Source organism: Amblyomma maculatum, chromosome 2 (assembly GCF_055883805.1).
Source record: "Amblyomma maculatum isolate TAMU_Amacu chromosome 2, ASM5588380v1, whole genome shotgun sequence".
NCBI classification, from domain to species: Eukaryota; Metazoa; Arthropoda; class Arachnida; order Ixodida; family Ixodidae; genus Amblyomma; species Amblyomma maculatum.
The window spans coordinates 217,824,617-217,844,561 of NC_139345.1; the positions used below are offsets into that span (position 1 = coordinate 217,824,617).

Here is a 19,945-nt window from a genome sequence, read left to right on the forward strand (position 1 = left end):
TCAGGCCCGACCTCTGTACGCAAGATACAATTGGAGGGATTTAAGCATGACTTGAGGCTAGTGATAGAGTGAAAGCTGTGTTGTTGTTGTTGTAGCTGTAGGATGAAGGAAAAGAAAATGCACGGGCCTGCTACTGGCTCTGCAGTTGAGCCACCTCTGCTGCCTCGTGCGGACAGAAGAGAAAATAGAAAAGAAAGAAAAAGAAGAGCGAGAGAAAGACGCGCGCCGCAACAGCCGCTGTCCACCACCGAAGTGGTGGCGGGTGCAATGACGGCCTACAACAGATAAACATTCGGTGGCAGGCTAGACCCCGCCGCAAGCGGCGGTGACCTACATGTCCCAGCCCTATCAGGGCCAGGATAAGCCACCCTCCTCCTCCCAGTGAAAGCTGTGAGCGCCGCTGCGATAGCCTCTTTAACACCCGCTTTTCAAGCCGCAATTTTTTTTCATAATTTTTTATATATAATTGGTTCACAGGATGGGAAAGCACCATCTGTCACACTTTTTTCTTCAAGCTCACTTGAAGAGCAAATTTACTGTCTCACACGAGCACCTGCAAAGGGTGGTGCTGGGTAAAACATTTATTAACAATTAAATGATTACAGAGAGGTTATTAGGTTAGAACCTTATTTACCTCCTTCCCTCACAATACTAGGTGGAGCCCCTATTCCGGGCCCCATTGGCAAGCAACGCCGCCCGCGTGCGTTGAACCAAGGCCTTTTGAGCCTTCCGGTCTTGACAGCCGAGTAGGGCAGCCTCCCAGTCCTCTCTAGTTGGATTTGGGTTGGGAGGAATAGATGGGTTTAATTGGGACGCCCTAACCACGTGGAAAGTGTCAGCCACCTCCCTACAGTACTGGCACGAGCCGTCAAAGGATGTATTGAAATGTTTAAGCACCGCAGAGCACAGTACAGGACTGGTGAAAGTTTTGATGAGGATGCGCTCGTCAGCGCGATCCAGTCCCTTATAAGGGACCGCGTAGCACCTGTGCTCTTCCATGTAATAATGTATGATGTCTTTGAATGTAAGGGCCATATTGTGTGATAGGGAGTAGGCTTCCAAGGAAAGGGAGATAGCCCGTGGAATGAGTGCGCAGGCGGCCTGATCAGCCGGTTCCTTTCCATTGAGTCGCTGGTGACCGGGTGCCCAAATGAGATTATGCGGAGTTGGGTCTATGTATCGGCAGCTAGATTGCAGAATACGCTGAGCAAGCAGGGGAGCCCACCCCAGCTTATAGTTCCGACAGGCCCCTTGCAAGTCGGTGATGAGTTTCGACTTGGGAATACTGCGAGCCAGAGCGATAGCAATATCCTCTGCGTGAGTTGTGCTGTAGGCTTTGAAAGTTAGCCCGTTAAATGTGTTTGTGTTGTATCTAACTGCAGCCGTACACCACCCCCAGTGGTAAGTGCCGGCAACGTCCACTAATACGCGTTTTGCTGGTGACCATAGTGTCTCCAACGCTTTCGCGCGCGCTCAGCGACGACCGTTATGGTCTTCTTTGGGCATGATGCGGGGAAGGGGTCGGACCCGGAGGGCGCATCTCCAGAGTTCTGGCACTCTCACCCTTTCTTCAAGGTGGTAATCGTGTTTAATGTGTAGTCGGGCCAAGAGGCGGCGACCGGACGTGGTCTCTAAGACGCGTGTATTTTTTAGTAAGTGGGCTTCTCGAAGCTCCCGGAAGTTGTTCACCACGCCCAGGGCCAGAACTCTGGTTGTACGTGCTGAATGGAAGGTCGAGCGTCCGCTTGATGACTTTCCGGTGGATGGCCTCTTATTGGTCATTATCGTGTTTGCGCAGGTTCAAGTGGGGGATCGAGTAGAGGATTCTGCTCATTACAAAAGCATGGGCAAGCCGCAGTGCCTCCTTGCTTCGTAATCCACCCCGCTTGTTGCAGACCCGGCGGACCATACGGCCCACTTGGTTTCCCAACATGCGAAGTTTGTCCAAAGTGGTGCCAGCCATGAGTTGATGGCGTATGAAAAGGCCAAGGACGTGGATTTCTTTGGCCTCCTGGCTTGGTGACGAGGGGAAGCTTTCGCTTATAATGTAAATTGGTTTATAAGAAAGGAAAGGCGCGGCATCTGTCAAAGTCACTTGATGGCGAAAACCGGCGCTACGCTGAGGGCTCGGTGGTGGTAAGAACTTTTATTGACCTAATATGCAAGAATTTATTTCGGGCTTGGCGAGTTCAGGGTGGCCTCCAGTCGGAGGCGACATCTTGAGCTCGCGTGACGAGGGCCAGCTGCGTAGTTTTTCTTGGAATGGGTATTCGTGCCTCACTTGTTTTCACGTACCCTGACAGCGCACGGACGCCACTTGTTTCGCCTCCATCGAAACGCAGCCGCCGGCGGTCGGGATCGGAGGCTGCGTTTCGACAAGAACGCGGGATCGAATCCCGGCCTCGGCGGCCGCTTTTCGATGGAGGCGAACAGCAAGGCGCCCGTGTGCTGTGCGATGTCAGTGCACGTTAAAGAACCCCAGGTGGTCGAAATTTCCGGAGTCCTTCACTACGGCGTCTCTCATAGCCTGAGTCGGTTTGGGACGTTATAACCCACAAACCAACCAACCATAAGTTTGTTTTCGCAGAAAGGAAGGTGCGGTATTCTTTTGGGCGGACACCACGAAATCGTGGACACCCACTGTTGATTAGATCAAGGTCACTTGAAGGTCAAATTTAGTTTCACGCAAAAGCAGCTCTGCTTTCAATTTTAAATTGGTTGATAACAACGAAAATGCGCAGTATCTGTCAAGGCTACTTGAAGGTCAAACAGAAAAGCCACGACTGCTCCACCTAGCGTAGTGAACCTTTTCTTCAGAAATAGTTGATTAGTATTTGCTAATAATTGACTTTGATGAAGATTGGGATGGAGGGCGTTTAGAAGGTAATGACACATTATGACTAGCAGATTACCAGATCACTCAAGAGGAAAATGTATAAAAGTTGCATCCTGCTTGTACTGACCCATGGGGCTGAAGCATGGAGGCTAACCAAGAGGGTTCGACTTAAGTTCAGGATAAGGGCTATGGAACGGAAAATGGTAGGTGTAACATCGAGAGATAGGAGGCGTGCAGAGTGGGTCAGAGAAATAACTCAAGTTACTGACATTCTAGTCCAAATTAAGAGGAAATGGGCGTGGACAAGACATGTAGATCGAAAAGAGGATTCGATTCAATGGAATTCATTTTTTTTTCAGTGCAGTTACAAAAGACAACTGTGAATGGCCCCTGGGCTAAACGTTGCACTCAGCAGCAACTTGATGACGGCCCAGGCACCAAAGTTCGACAGGAGTCGGCGCTGGTTGTCAGTGTATGCAAACAATAATAAATGCGGCGCACTCATCAAAACTGATTAAATATGCACAACTCTATTTTGTAGCAAAAGCACATGCATATAAAAGAAAGAAAAAATTGAAACTTGTATAATTCAGAAGCACGTCAGGACCAAACCCTACAACTCGATGTGTTACTTAGGCAAGGAACACCGTTCGAGAACATCAAGGTGAAGCATATCATTTTATCATAGATTGCAAAAGAATCTTTTGAGTTCTTTCTTAGATAATAAGCCTGTTTAGGGTTATTTGTTGCGAAGAGATGATAGATTGTTTTAATGACTAAAATTGGTATTGGGTGTGGAAATTGGGGACTAGCGAGTGTGGAAGGTTTCTAATGTATACATCCGTTGTCCGCTGTTGTAATGATGCAACAAGTTGCAATAATGTACAGATTCTGCATAAGAGAAACAGAGCTGGTTTATCAGTTTATATTCATAACTGTGCGTGAATCGAATAATGTCCTTCTTCGGAAATAGGTTTTGTAGTTGTGTCTATGCCGGCAACGCTCGCAGCATAGCGCAATACTTTTTCTGAAGCACGTTGATTTTATTAATATTTCGTTTGTTGTGTTCCATACAAGACTGCAGTTGCTTATGTGAGGTAAAGGTAGAGCATAATACCACTGCAGTTTAACTTGTCGTCGAAGAACAATTCTGCAGAAGGACAGAGTTCCCGTTACCGCTGAGAGCATTTTGCCATATTGTGAATGTGATGATCCCAGTTTAGGTGACAGTTTAATGTAATGCCCAGAACCCTGTGCTCATCTATTATTGTGATCATTCATAAAGCTGACTGAATATTGGAGTGTGACGTTTTATTTCGAAGCCTAAACAGTAGTTATTTCGGCTTTGTAGGATTAATTACAATCTCATTAGACTGGGACCACCATGCAAGTTCTTCAAGAGTTCGGTTGCACTGAATAACCAAGTTATTTGGATCTTTACCGGTAAAAAGGAGGTTTGTATCATCAGAATACATAACCCATTTAGCTGACTAATATGTACTATGTTATTTATATATAGGTTAAATAATAGTGGGCCGAGGATGCTACCCTGCAATTACCCCACTACGTAGAGGCAATAAAGATGACTCAATACTATTTATACGGACGCATTAGACTCTGTCTTTCAGATATGACGTTATTACATTGAGAGGTTGTCCCCTTATTCCTTACTGCGATAGCTTACCTGTCAAAATAGAATGGTTGATGGAGTGAAAGGCGTTGCTGAAATTGATGAACAGACGTACAGTATATTGTGAAAGAAGGCTAGGTCGAGACGGCAAAGTCGTGACGGCAAGGCAAGGTACGCCATGTCAGCGTTTAATCTGATGGTGAACCCAGGCGCGTGCTGGAGCCGGCGCAGCGGGACGATGACGATGGTATGTCCAAAGACAGAAGAAGATTATGGTATGTACAAATGAAAGAAGATCCGTGGAAGGCCCACAATATATTGAACTATCTGTTCTTTTAGCGAGCGTAGGGCTATTTCCGTCGATCGTCCCTTCCTAAAGCCATACTGGCAGTCAGTTATTACATTATTTTTCTTAGGGAATCTGTTAAACCTATGAAAAATAACCTTTCCCAGTCCTTTTGACGAAAACTGAGAGGATAGATATTGGCCGATAATTATTCGCGTCATTTGCATCACCTCCGTTGGGCACACACCAGTAATTCTAGCTTTTTTCATAGCATTTATAAATGCATTTTTCTATAGAAAAATGACCGATTCAAGAGCAGACTTAAAAATGTGGGATACAACAGGTGCAATGAATTATATTACAAATTCCACTGGTCTCAGCTTTATGTTATGAGGATCTAGTGCTTTAGTATTTTTCATGTTAAAAAAAGTGTGGTAGATCTCATCGGTGTCAGTAGGTTCAAGAAACAAACTCGGCTGGAGACTCAGGGTGTTCATGATTGGGGGGACCTAATCTTACTTGCTAGGTCAAAACTTAGCAAAGTGCAGGTTGAAGTGATCTGCAAATTACATACCACACAGCTCTCCGCCATCATTAATTATTGTTTTTCGTTGTGCGGTCTTCCTTCTTCGGCCAAGAATATAATTGACAGTGTTCCATACGGCCGGTGGGTTGTTAGCTATAGTTGCAGCGAAGAGATTTTTGTAATACAAACATTTTGCCTATTTTAGTGTAGCATTTAGTCTATTACGCACAGTCTTAAATTCCTTGAGCTTTTCCTCGTATCGTGAACGAAGAAAAGCGTTATAAAGGCTGTTGTTTTCCTTAATACGCTTGGCATGTTCTGACGTCACCCTCAGTTTTCTGAGATCGTCTTGCTGTCTTAAAGGGAAATGTTTATTGTAGACAACAAGAAAAGCTTCGAGGAATGCCGAGTAGGCTGAGTTATCATCATTGAGTTTCTATATAGATTTTCAGTCATGCGAAGTGATTTCGTGCTTGAATGATTCTAAAGCACTTTCGGAAATAGGCCGGTAAATTCCTGGGTCAAGTGTTTTTGCTGGGCCTGGAAAATCATGAACACGGGACAGTGATTGCTTATGTCGGATGCGATTTGACCCGCACTGAGGATACCTGTATTTAGATTAGTGATAAGATCAAGCGTGTCTGAAGATAAACCTTCAGTTGTAGGTCAGCACTGTGTTTGTCTCGTCTACCTTTCGTGTCACTGTGTAGCTTCTGCTGTTCTTCACTGAGATAAACCAACTAGCCCGTGACGTATTCTTCGAGGTGAAAGGAGTAACACGTGTTGAAGTGGTACTAACATTTTTGTAACCGGCTGAAAGCAGCCTAGCATCAAAATCAAAATTGTTAATTTCCTGCATGATGCCAATATTAAAATGACCACCACAAATGAAAACAAAATTTTTCTCAGAAACATCCATTAGGCTCTCAAAAAACGTGTAACAAATATTCGACATTGCCACCTGGAGGTTGGTACACGGAACGAATGATTTCCTTGTCGATTTTTATGATTAGCACTTGAAAACTAACTGTTAATTGCGGAGAATGTTTGTCATTTGTTCGCAATGTAAATTGCCAAGCATCGTCTGCAGGGGCGAATGAGAAGTGTTGGTAAAATTCAATTGGAGGGACGTCTGATGTGTGATTACACATATTTTCAGAAATCATTAGGATTTGAAGCAGAATCGACGCAATGATTCATCGATCTTCTCACACTTGTCGCGTATGGGTTGAGCATTAAGGTGTAAAACAGGCATGTCAGATTGGGAGGCTCATTTAACGTCAGCTGCCGACAAAAAATTACAGTATTCCATCTTCAGACCAGCACTAAGACCGGCGGTGCAAGTTGTAGAATCTTATCTAAATATATTTCATGCTCGATTTTGATAATCGGCGCATCATCTGCCATTCTTGCGAAAATCTGGCAGTGTGCAAACTGATTTCCAGCCTTGCTTGCGTTTCCTACCGACTGCTGCGCCGATAGATTTTTTCAGGCAAAGATGTTCGTTAACATAGGTGGAATCAGATTTATCCAGTCACTTTCCCTTTATCAAAACAGCATCTCGCTTTGCTCTAGACTTGCACTGCACAACAACGTGTTTCTCACTACCGCCGCGAGTCGGCAATGTCATGCTCAACGATAGGTTCAAGGCACTGCCGATCTGCTTGGCAATGTCAACAGTTTTCTTCTACAATGACTGCACTGAGCTCAAAGTTTTTATTCCAGGAATATTGTTCCGCTTGTGTGATGCGGCCTTCAAGGCCCCTATTTTTGTTTCCCAGACTTTGGCACTTTTCCTGCAGTGCATTGTTTCTCGATTCCAGTGCTAGATTCTTGGTGGCCTCTGCATTAAGCTTTTCTTTCAAGACTTTGAGCATATTCCAAGCTTTAAGTTATGTTTCGCTGTTCGAACTTCAACTCACGAATTTTGTTTGACAAGACTCTTTCAAACGTTTATTTAAAAGTTGTCAGCTCCTATTTTAGTTCCTCCCTTAGTTCCTCCTTCATTTTTATGCAGAGCCTTTTTCATGACGTGTTATGTCCAGTGGGTGCTCTATTAGGCTAATAGCACAATGATGTTACAGCAGTAGAGATTGTACTTGACAGCAGCGACAACAGTAAGAGGAAGAGCTTCTGAAAGTTACACGTACAGTCTTTGTCAAAAGTGTAGAGCCCAGGGGGTCTGCTTCTGAGGCACTTCGTACGGCTTGTAATGCAATCTCATGATGGTAAGAGGATGTTTTGTCCTACCCTCTTCAATTGGAAGGAACTCCACAAATGCTAAATGAGCGCAACTACATGGCTCAGACCCCCTGGGCTCTACACTTTTCACAAAGGCTGCGGCAAAGAGCGCAATAACTGATGGAACCTGTTTTCGCCTCTGCTGCCAAGGGGGGGGGGGGGGGGGGGGGTAGACAGCAAACACAGCTTCTTTTGTAGCCAGTAACAGGCCATCAGGTGCAGGTGATGCGCAGTGCTGACGTACTATCGCTCCCCGATGTAATCGCCGCCAGTCAGTCAATCAGTCCTTCACTCATGCCACAGCGCTGATTGCAGGAAGCTTTAATTTGCGGCTTTAATCGATGCAGCTTTGGATTATGAATACTGCATGTGATCTTTCCTTCTAAGGTTCCACGAAAACACTATTCCAAATACTTGGACAGAGCTGATAATTTGAAAGAGCGTTTTGTTGAGCTAGTTGCTGATAGTTTATCCTAAGTTCTAGGCGCAAAAACACACACGGACACAGAATTGCAAAGGAACGGAGCGCCACTCACAGATGCTTTATTGAAGGAAAAACACTCTGTTATATAGTCGTCGTACACAAAAGGAACGCCATTGTGATTCAAGGTTGATATGATACCGCGTGGGTGAAGTAGTTATTTTCGGCCATGCACAGAGATATCGACGTACCACCGACACACATGCTTGCGTTCTTGCCGATAACAAGACTAATTAGCTCCCTAGCTTTTGTGTCTTTACTCCTTGAGAGAATCCGCGCACCAGAAAACCGTGGCTCACAAAAGCGTGACAGGCAAGACCTTATATGTTTCGGCAAATTTGGTCCTTCTTTACTTTCTTCAACGTTTCTTTTGTGGTCCCTGATTCGCTCAGTAATATCAACCTTTAATCACGATGATGTTCCTTGTGTGTACGACGACTATGTATATGTGCGTGTTTTTCCTTCAATAAAGCAGTTGCGCCCCGTTACCTTTCTTGTGTACGTGTCTGTTCTCGCGCCTTGAGCTTACGAAGCACTAATAATGTCAATATTTTCACGTAGTGGTGACAAGCCGTGTAGCCAGAAACGAAGACATTTGTGTTTACTTGAATAAAACTCTTTATTGGGCTGACTTGCGTCCGCAAAAGAACTAAGCGAATCGGCGGCCGCGGCGATAACAGCAAACGTGCTCATCAGTCGTCGAACTAAGAATGCCTGTTCCACTCATCAGCGCTCAATTTAAATGCAGCCAGGAAACATCTAGATAAAGCTACAAACGGTGACTAGCAAAACCTGGAATGTTGCAGAAACAAACGTGAGTGGCCCGAAACTCCGAGATATATCTCACCCATCTTTCGCGACAATGAAACTGATAAAGCTGCATCTCGTGACAACGAATATGAACAAACTAAAAATACAAAATTGATCATCATGCCAGAATTAGAGTGATAAGGTGGCATGCCGGCGGCTCTTGAAAAAGAAGTAATGAATATTCGAATAAGCTGCGGCAACATTATCTGGTTTTAGGCATTCGCTCGGCATCTGGCAATTCCTGTTTTTTGATATGAATAACTTTGCTTTTGTTTGCTGATGCTTATTTTTAAGTTGCTTACTTCAATCCAATCGGCCAACTCTTGAAGTGCGATACTGCCGCATTTTTTTACATCAGCCACCGCGAATTAGGAATTACACTTTACGTCTTTTGTACAACGTACTGTATCAAAAATATGAATAAGGAACAATAGGGCTCTGAGAATACTCTACTTTCCTGTGGCACTTCGGTATGAACTGGTTTGGTTTTGTGGGGTTTAACGTACTTTCAAAGCGACTCAGGCCATGAGAGACGCCGTAGTGGAGGACTCTGGAACATTCGACCACCTGGGGTTCTTTTACGTGTACTGACACCGTACAGCACACGGACGTCACTCCGTTTCGCCTCCATTGAAAAGCAGCCGCCGAGGCCGGGATTCGATCCCACTTCCTTGGGCACAGTAGTCGAGCGCCGTAACCGCTGCGCCACCCCGGCGGGGCGTGAACTGATTACAAGGACAATTTATTGTCGTTTATTTCTAAGGCATTTTGTTTGTGTTAGAAACGTCTGTTTCACTTTATCAGTGCTTCCTGAAATGAAATCCATGCTGGTAACCGAGTAGAAGATTATGACGGGATAGGAGCGATAAAATATTGTTGCGTAATATCATTTCTCTGCCTTTGGAAACTCCAAGTAGTATCGAGATTTGGCGAGCGTTCTTCAAAAACGGTCAGGTCTCCAAATGCAAAACGGGGATTGAGCATGCTTTCTGTCTTTGCTGCCAAAATGTGTCGATAGACAAAATTAACTTTGATGTAAAAGCAATACCGGGCCAAGTTATGGCTAGGACGTACCTCACGAAAACATTTACATACCACACAGTCCTGGGATTTATCATTTTTATGGCCTTCATGACAAGAATCTCTTCTGCCCAGTTATCTGGTAAAGCAATGCAGCGAATGACTTATTATAGGCTGAGAAAGTGTTGTGCATCTATTGTTTCTCAAAAATTATCGCAGTGCTTGGCTTGTTCTACAAAAAGAGTATATTTAAGGCATCACCTAGTGGCTCGCTATTTAGCCGTTTCCCTTCGTCTGCAAACGTGGCGGGTATAGTTTCTCCAGTGCTAGAATGCAATAGTGCAATTAGTTGAGTTTTGATGATAGCACAGCGTAACGGATTTCTGATTAGAAAAATATTTGCAAAATATGCATTCCTTGCTGCACGTACATATAGAAATCTTGTGAAAATACTGTTGGTTTTGTTGAAAAGACGGCCTTAGGGTATTCCCGTGAAGAAAGACTTCTTAGAAATTACCTTACTTTTCAAAAAGCAATCAGAATGATTCCAAATCAGGCTACTTCTTTATTGAAAGATACTGAACATTAAATGTTCAAATTATCAAGGAAAACGTGGGCTAGCTTTGAGGAATATTTGTTGATTGGGCCAAAGCTGTCAAGGCAATTAACCATGCAGTTAACATAACCACCATCTGCCTTCATGCATAACACGTATAGTTGTGCGATATATCAAGAAATGTAAAAGTGATCGTAATCTGTCCGCTCAATCAAAGACTTTAAGCTTACTGATGATGCAGACTTGAAGATTTCAATTTTAGGGATAGTTTTCCCTGTAGGATATTAGGGATTCACCGAAAAACCTACATTGCTGAAAATATTTCCGCATAGAGTGGTAGCTGCGCAAGGCATCGATAGGGGGTTGTACAGCGGACGTAAAAGGATAACAGGTGCTAACAGCTATCCGCTCTTTAACATCCAGAGAAAAAGTACCACTATCAAGTGTTCGTATGATGCTTTCGAAGAGCTCCCCGAAATGAGCATTCACATGAGGGGGCGCCGGTTCTGCCGAATGCACCGTAGTCACGTGTTTTCTCCCCGCAGCGGCTGCAGTGCCACAGCGATCCAACCACGCACCTTCCGGGCATCATGAAGTGGGCGCAGGACGCCGGCATGTGGACTGGCATTGTGACCACCACCCGAGTGACGGACGCCACGCCCGCGGCGGCATACGCGCATGCCGGCTACCGCAAGTGGCAGTCGTCGGTGCCCGAGGGTTGCGCGGCCAAAGACATTGCGCGGCAGCTGGTGCAGTCCACCCCTGGCTCGCGCTTCAAGGTGAGAGCGTTGACCATTCGGAAGAACGGAGCCGAAAGGGCGGAGAGGTAATACAGGAGGCTTGCACTTTGGGTGAAGCGCCCAATGCTAACGATGAGCTGCAAAAGGAAACTCTCACTCGAGTTGGCTTTCACGTGAGGTGCGTCTAAGTCAAGTCGTATAACGCCAAACATTTGGGTCTAAGACGCTTGAACGTTCTCCACAATCTGACAACAAAAGGAGTATCACGATGGTCGCCTGAGCCGACACAACTGTTTGAGTACATCTGGAGATGATTATATTCAGCTGCCAACAATTTTAGTTCGCAGTTACATGTGGCTCAGTTATTCTTGCTGCCTGTGATGTATAAACTGCAGGTTCCGTTAACGTTTGGTTTGCTAGTGTAGCATCACAACAATACAACCACGAGCTGACCGCTGTTTAGAGAAAGAAGCGCAACTGCCAGCGTTGCACGTGGAGCATCTGTTTGCAAATAAGATTGTTTTTTTTTTGCGTTTTGTTATTGTGGTATTGCTATACGCATTTTTCACTAAATATAGATGCCACCGCTGTGAAGCGAAGACAATGCAGGACGGGTAATATATGCTTAGTCATTTTCTTTTGCAGTGAAGTTTCTAAGTTTTGAAGGTCTCGCCTTCAAAAAAACGGGTTCGCGAGCCATGGTCTCGCCCGACGAGTGACAAGTCCAGGCTCATAAAAACACCGGTTTATTGCGGATAAACAAAAACAAATTAGCTGTGGCTTAGCTCTGGTTAAGCCTGAGCTATTGCGAAAGCAATACTTCCCTGACTGCGCTTGGCTCTGCTGGTAGTTTGGCATGGCTTCGCCTTTTGCGCAACTAATGACTTACTCTGGAGACAACATGGTTTCTACTGTTTGCTTATTCCAATGAACACACTCTTCTACACGGCGCTTTCTTCTGTGGTAATTATATCGCTCTGCACTACTCATAGACGATTCTTCGGCATCCAGAGAGTCCATGAAACTACTCTCGTTCACTGAACTTGTAGAACGCCGATGGGCTCGCCATTCTGCGGCATAGTCTCGTTGCTTAGCCAACTGCTCTTGCCTTTCTTCATCTGTCTCCTCAGCACGGCGCCAGCGTTTGCGTGCAGCACGTCGCTCCAGCGACGCCTTGTACAACTCTTCAGACATGACTAAGCGGAGCGTGCCTGCGGCGCCCCGTTTATCCTCTCCTAGCGAGCGCCCTCATGCGGCGGGTCGAGGAGGCCGTCACTGGTAGCCGCCGCGCCGAGCTAAGGAACGACTACGGCCGAAGAGACGAGTTGGGGCCCCTGCTCTCCTCTGGTCGTGACGTCACGAAGCGAAGGAACGACCTCCACCGACGGCAGAAAAATTCAAGCAGTATTGCTTTCGCAATAAAAGCGAAACAAAAAAAAAAACAAGGCGCTACTGCGCTGAGAACAGGCTGTTCATGCGCGCGACAATTGAACACGAACGGAAAGCACTTGGTTTAAAGCGCGTGGTTTAAAACACTTAATGGGGTGCGAAGCCCCACACTCCACCGTCTCAAGACGGCACACCTCCCGAGACGTCAAAGAACGACAAAAAGAAGGGCACCGGGAAGAGTACAACAACAATGCTGCTGCTGACGAGCTACACGCTTGAAGGCATCCGCTGGGATGGTGACATTCATCAGACGATGGTCCAGGTGGCTCACATCTAGTAGACCGAGTGCCTTTTTGTACTTTCTGGCCGCTCGTAGTACATTGAGGTCGGCCACGTTGACTGGTCCGATCTCCCGGCCACCCTGCACATGACGAAGCATGTAAGCGAGCCGCGAAAGACGCTTTATTACTAAGACAGGACCAGTCCACCGAGGAGCGAGAGAGGCGGCAAACCCTTTTGCGGCATCACTTAGCGGGTGCGAGCGGCGGAGCACTTTATCCCCATCTCCGAACTGCAAAGGACGCCTGCCCTTGTTGTACTGGCCGCAGTGTTCCAGGCGGTCGATGTCCAAGTTCTCCCTGGCCTCCTTTAGAGTTCCAGCGAGACGACTGGAGATATCCTGGGTGAACCTGGAATAACTGAGCGCCTGTAATTCAGAGTCACGGGTAAGGGCATGTTCAATGGGAAATCGAAGCTCACGACCAAGAAGTATAGCCGCCGGCGTAAAACCTGTCGACCGGTTAACTGTGGTTCTTGTGGCAAAAGCCATCTCCTGCACTCGCACATCCCAGTCTTTGTGACGCTCCGTGAAAGCCACGAGCATGTTTTTCAGGTTTCTGTTGACCCTCTCTGTGATGTTGGCCTGAGGATGGTAGGGCGTAGTCTTTTTGTGCTGCACCCCAAGAGCTGTGCAGGTGTCATCACATATCCTTCCCGTAAAATAGGTCGCATTATCAGTGATTAGCTGCGCCGGGAAGCCGAACCGAGTGAATGCGTCTAGGAGTTTATCCCAGATTACCTTTGAGTCCAGTTTACGCAGCGGGTATAATTCAACCCATTTAGAAAAATGATCAGTGACCACTAGCAAGTAGCGACTTCCTTTCACAGATCTAGGATAAGGGCCCATTACGTCGCAGGCAACAATTTCCCACGGGTAACGGCTCTCCACAGGTTGCAAGAAGCCCGGTGGTTTACCTCCCCTTGCCGTCGTTGTCTGGCATGTAAGAAAAGTACGGACGTATGCCACGACGTCCTTTCTCATGCGGGGCCAAGTCACGATGCGACCCAACTTTTCATATGTTTTCTTGCCATCGCTGTGGCCTGCAAGTCGTGTGTCGTGAAAATGCTCTAAAAAGAGCTTGCGGAGGCTGTTAGGTACGACAATATAGTGCTCTAGAAGATTGGGCAGTGTGTCGACCACGCCGCGAAATGCATGGGAGCGGGGGCCGCTTTTGCGATGACGGAGGAGCCGCAGCGCAGAGGGCGCCACCAGCAACTGGTGTGTAACTATCCATAGTTACGTTTACTAGTTACTGCGGGAAGCTCAGAGTAAAATATTATATGAGGAACGCCTGAGGAAATTGGACAGTAACAGATGGGCAGCTAAAGTATTTAAATACCTGTACTTAAAAAGCGTTGACTCACAATGGAGGAAAAGAACTAGGAAATTAACTAGTAAGTATGCTAGTAACAAGGACGGAGAAATAAAGAGCATTAAGCAACAGGTGAAAAACACAGAAGGTAAAAACTGGATAAATTCGATGGAAAAGAAACAGAGTGTGGAATTATACCGAAAGTGGAAAATGCAGATCAGGAAGGAAGATTTCTTCTTTGATAACTCAAGAGGCAGTTCCCTACTTTTTGAAGCTAGATCAGGGTGCCTTAGAACACGCAGCTACAAAAAGAAATTTAACAATGGAGATGACGCATGTGCTGTATGTGGAAACTCCAGTGAAACGATTGCCCATATTATACTCGAATGTAATGGTATCCATCCGGAAGTTGATGCAGGCGCAATCACTGTTCCTGAAGCTCTGGGGTTTAGAGATAACAGTGGCCGGATGAATAAACCGGCGGTGGAAACTATCAAAAAACGACTGGAAGATTGGTGGCTTAAAAGCAGAGAAGTGACATAATGTTAGTAATGTAGGAACAAAATTTAATAAATAGAATGATGGTTTAGTTAACCATTCTAAATCAATAAGTAAGATATAGGGAGAAAAATGAGCATGATAGCTACTGCTACCACCCCGTTTCAAAGGGGACGCTCCTATATTCCATCCATCCATCCATCCATCGTGTCAGCCGTCCGGGCGCCTGCGTATGCGCGCTGTGCAGCAGGGTGGATACCGCGCGCACTGTACGTTCTTGTTTGCTTGTGCGTCGTCTCGAGCTGTTCGCGACAAGATTTTATAAATATGCCGGTTAATGCGGCTCAGTACTGTTAGCAATCACCTAATTTATTTTCCCTTTTGGGCGTCGGCAACACTTTGCGGAAGCAACATGTACAGGAGCTGGGCTCCGAAGAAAACAGCTTGGAGAGAGCCTACAAATTCAGACTCGCACACCACGCTTCACTCGCCGTACAGCTTGCTTTAGCATTCCTGAAGCACCTAATTGACGACCAGAAATGCACTCGTTTTGAAAAGAGGGCAGTGTGGAGACAGGATGTATGAAGAAGTCAAACATGCAACATGTGCGTTCGAGCGCTGACTAAAGCTGGCCACAGTAACCCCATTATCAAAACAGTCAAAAATGGTATATTCCGTTGTTTCACGCGCAGACTATGCCGACTATAGTAAGTTACCTGAAGCCACAAGAAAAGTCGGCATTCAGTTCTAATGAATTAAATATGGACTACCCCGCATAGAGGTAGAGACATGAAAAACGAACGGCACTACACCAGGTAAACGGCTACTAAATAACTAAACACAGTGGGTCAGGAAAGGTGGAAGAAGTGGGAAGTAAAGGATGCACAGAAAAAAGGAAAAGAAACGTGTCGAGGGAGGGAGAACGGAGGCACGCAGCGCCGTGAAAAGAGCGACCGCGAATGGGAACAAACGTTTGGAATTGTCGTGCGGCGCAGCAAACGCACGACGGAGAATAAAGCAGGCAGCTAAAGACGAAGAAAAATGGAGAAATATGACAGGCAATAAAAAAAGGGAAACAATCGAGCTTAAGGACCAAATGGAGGCCTGGGAATCAAGAAGAAAGCACACAAAAAGGCTGCAATCGAACGCGTAGATATAAGCGTCGAAATTTAAGTCAACAGCTTCGTAAAACTGTACACTAATATAAGAACAAACCATTTCATTTTCTTTCCATAAATTGGAACATTGCTGTAACAGGTAGCTTTAAGTACCCAGAGATGCGCGCTATACTTAAGACATTTAATCTCAATGCATTATAGTTTGACAATGACCTAATTGTTCCAGAAAATGTTTTCATTCTAGGTAGTTTTTATTCTGCGTGCTCAAGCAACCGGTAATATGTAAGTCATTGACGCCAGAAGATCGCTCTAGTCCTGTTTTGGTGCACACATAAAATGAAAAAAAAAAAGAATAGCTTTGAAAAAAAAAAGGAACGATGGAAAATAGAGGACGCAGAGGCTATAGTGTACGCCTAATTCGCTTCCGCTACATAATTCTTCAGCGAAATAGAGGTTGTGAGGTCGGCACGGTTTTTCGCCACGAACAAAAACTGCGCCATAGGCTCCAAGCGATAGTCGCAATTTACCCAAAAATGTGGCTCGGGTGTACGATCCTTTTGGACGCCTTTGCACTTGAGATTTTGCAACCTTCATCTAAAATGTGGAGGTTCAAAAATGTTACCTATTAGAGCACCAGAAAGCTCACACTTGAAATAATGAAAGTTCATGTGTTTTGCGGCTTCGCTCTTTGCGAAGTAAGCGAACCACAGCAAGAGTTCTCAAAGGGAAAATAATTGAATTCCCTTGGAGTATTCCACGTGTAATTATCAACCTTGTTAACAATTATAGCCTGATTAGTTCTGCAAAGAGTACCCGCGGCAAGTAGCCCGATTATAGTCCGGTAAGCAGTAGTTGGCGAGTTTATCCAGTCGATTACTCACATTTCATACCACACACTCGAAGAATAAACACGCATTAGTGTCCGCATCTGAATTCGGCCTTATACTAATTGCATGTGCATTTGGTGACCGTCACCGTTTTCGCATTTTTCGTTTTCTTGCGGTGCGTGCCAAGAACTCCATCATATCTGCCATTATGACGCGCAATTATAAGTGTTTCTTTTTTTGCTCTGTACCATTTGATGCCAGTAAAGCGTCCGCTCTCAAGTGCCCACTATGAACGTATTCCCTCGTATACGTATGTGACAGGTTTAATTTTTCATATTTTATCTGAAGTATTGTCCTAGCTGTACAGGAGCCCAAATCTTTAACTGGCGTGCGCGAGCGGCGACTTTTCTGTGCGTCAGCGCCCTATGACGGAGCGAAGTTGGAAACAGGATGAGGCTAGGCGCATGCTCACAAAGCACGCTCAGCTGAACGGAACAGCCTGGCAGACGACGCGTCCAGCTGAGCGTGCTTTGTGAGCATGCGCTTAGCCTCATCCTGTTTCCAACTTCGCTCTGTCATAGGGCGCTGACGCACAGAAAAGTCGCCACTCGCGCACGCCAGTTAAAGATTTGGGCGCCTGTACTTGACATTTTTTAAATCTAAACAGCTGGTTCACCCTTTGGTCAGCGGCACGTAAACTAATGTCCGCGGTATATGTATTTGTTAATCACGAACAGAGAATAAATGCTTGAGTCACGTTTTTTTTAATTGAATTTTTTTTAGGGCTGCTGCAGCTGAGGCTCTAGGAGAGCACTTCAGGTAAGGGTCAAAGGAAGTACCTTTGCAAGACAAACAGAACCACCTTTGCAGGCTGTGCGAGGTTCGAAACTGGGTTTGGGCCCACTGCGGAGGAGGGGCGCGTAGCTTGGTTTACGGAGCTTCTCCCAAACGCACACCCCTGGAAAAGCCGAGCGCCAGGCCGGGGGACGCTTGTACCCATTTTTACCGGTGGGTGTCCGGCGGTGGGTTTCGAACTAACCACCTCCCGCAGCGAGAGGGGCGCTATAACCACTAGGCCACGGCTGCGGTATTTTATTTCTTTTTTATTTTTGCCGCTAAATACCGCAGTGCTTTACATTAGAACGGTAATAAATAAATGTGTTTTGCTCGCACACTGTATTTGTAATTTCTATAAGCGGTGATTATAGGGCACATAAAGAACACCTATTAAAGAGATATAGTACAGATTACTGACGATTTAAGATAAACGCTGTTATGTATTAATAAGCGCAAGCAGCAAAATGTAAGCTGGTGTTTGTATACTGTTATTCTCCGCGTGTTATGGGAGAGGCCTTCGCCCTGCAGTGGGTATAATCAGGCTGATGATGATGATGATGATGATTCTCCGCGTGTTAATAGCGCTCCTCGGCAGTAGCCTTTGTTCCCTTACTGGAAGAACGAATGCAAAACATCACGCTTCGTCGAAAACATTAAGTACAAGCTCATATGGACGATTTATGGCTGTCCGCAGGAAGAAATGTTGAAAGAGTTTGAAATAGCGATTCAAACATCGCGCGCTGCTCCGTAGGACTGCCCAAGCGAGCACGGCGTCTCCAGATTAACGTAATGGAATGGCAGGGATAAGCACTTGTAATAAGTAGCCCCTTTATTAAATATCGCACCATTTGCGTAGCGTGTCAAAATAGCTTCAAAGAGAACCGCGCCCCTCCTCTGTACCGCCGCTATCCCCGCGGCTGCTACGCGCCGAGCGGCGAACGTGGCACCCCTATTGCACGTCACGCCCTCTCGCGGTAGTCGGTTCCTGTCATCGCAAAAGCGGCCCGCTCTCCGGCGCCGGTCGTCACACTGCCCAATATTCTAGAGCACTATAACGACAACACGAAATGGGGACTCACCACCATCTGTGTCGGCAGCGGGTATATATCTCAGGAGAAGTCCATCCTCTGTTTCCAGGTAGCAGTCATAGCTGCCAGTAGGCGCTGTGCTTCCTGCAGGGTTGGCGCTGTCCAGGCCTTTCGTATTTGGATGCACTGAGGATCACTTAGCTGAGCTTCGAGCAGCTGTTGACGGGAAACCAGCGTGCCCCAGGCATCAGCGGCTTCTGCCATCACCAGGACTTGCGGTGCTTGCTCGCCATCTGCAGGTAACGGAGCTCGGGACAGGGCGTCGGCTGCCTTGTTGAAGGTGCCTTTCTTGTATTTCAGCCTGTAATTATATTTCTGAAGAGCGAGCACCCAGCGGGCTAGACGGCCGGCTGGGTTTTGCATCTTTGACAACCAAGACAGTGCCTGATGATCGGTCTGAATCGTAAACTCAGCCCCATCCAAATACATGTCAAACGTTTTTAGCGCAAATACAATTGCCAATTGACAGCGCTCGTTGTGTCGTCCTCTAATCATGTGCTCCCGTCCTGTGTTCTGCGCTCTTACCTCAAGACTCTTTCTCTGTTACCGTGTAGTTTCATTCCGGTGATGAGAGAGTGTGACTTGCAAATGCCAAGGGGCAAAGCTTTCCTTCGTGCTCCTGAAGCAAAACAGCACCGATGCCATACTCAGTTGCATCAGTCTGCACTGTAAATGGCCGGTTCAGGTCCGGGAGCCGCAGGCGAGCAGTATCGGCGATAGCCGTTGACAGCGCCCGAAACGATCCCTGCTCCGTGTCTGTCCAGGACCAACGGGCACCTTTCCGGAGAAGCTGATGAAGGGGTCTTGCCAGGTTCGCGCAATTTGGAATGAAGTGGCGGTAGAATCCCACCATGCCCAAGAATCACTGCAGGCTCTTGACGTTTGTTGGTGATGACAGCTGTGATATGGCCTGCAGTTTCTCCTCGTCAGGCCGGACTGTGCCCTGTTCAACAACGAAACCAAGCAGGTTGATTCTGCGTGAAACCAACTGCACTTTGCGGGGGTTAATGGTGATGCCTGCGGCCTGCATCCGTTGCAGAACAGTGGTTAAATGGATCAGATGCCCCTCTAGGCTTTCTAAAAACCCCACGACGTCGTCCATGTATGCCATTGCTTAGTTGAATTTCGCGTCTCCGAGCACTATATCCATCACGTGCTGAAAGGTAGCAGGTGAATTGCATAAACCGAAAGGCAGTCGGACAAACTCGAATAATCCCCGATTGCAAGTGAATGCAGTTTTTTCGATGTCACTCTGTTCAATCGGTATCTGCAGAAAGTCCCTGCTACAGTCCAGAGTAGTGAATAACTTTGCTGATCCAAGCATATACATGACAGAGTCGACTGACGGAAAGGGGTGCGAATCTCTCACTGTTACAGCGTTCAGCCGCCGATAGTCGACACATAAGCGTG

The 19,945-nt window shown here is 46.4% G+C and overlaps 1 protein-coding gene across 1 annotated transcript in view; it reads left to right on the plus strand.

The window, feature by feature from the left end:
* LOC146201301 (alkaline phosphatase-like) overlaps positions 1 to 19,945 on the plus strand; it is a 200,498-nt gene that overhangs the window by 80,467 nt on the left and 100,086 nt on the right. The window contains exon 3 of the mRNA XM_084595755.1: positions 10,932 to 11,165. Within this exon, the coding sequence (XP_084451881.1) occupies positions 10,932 to 11,165 (234 nt within the window). The remainder of the gene's footprint in view (positions 1 to 10,931; positions 11,166 to 19,945) is intronic.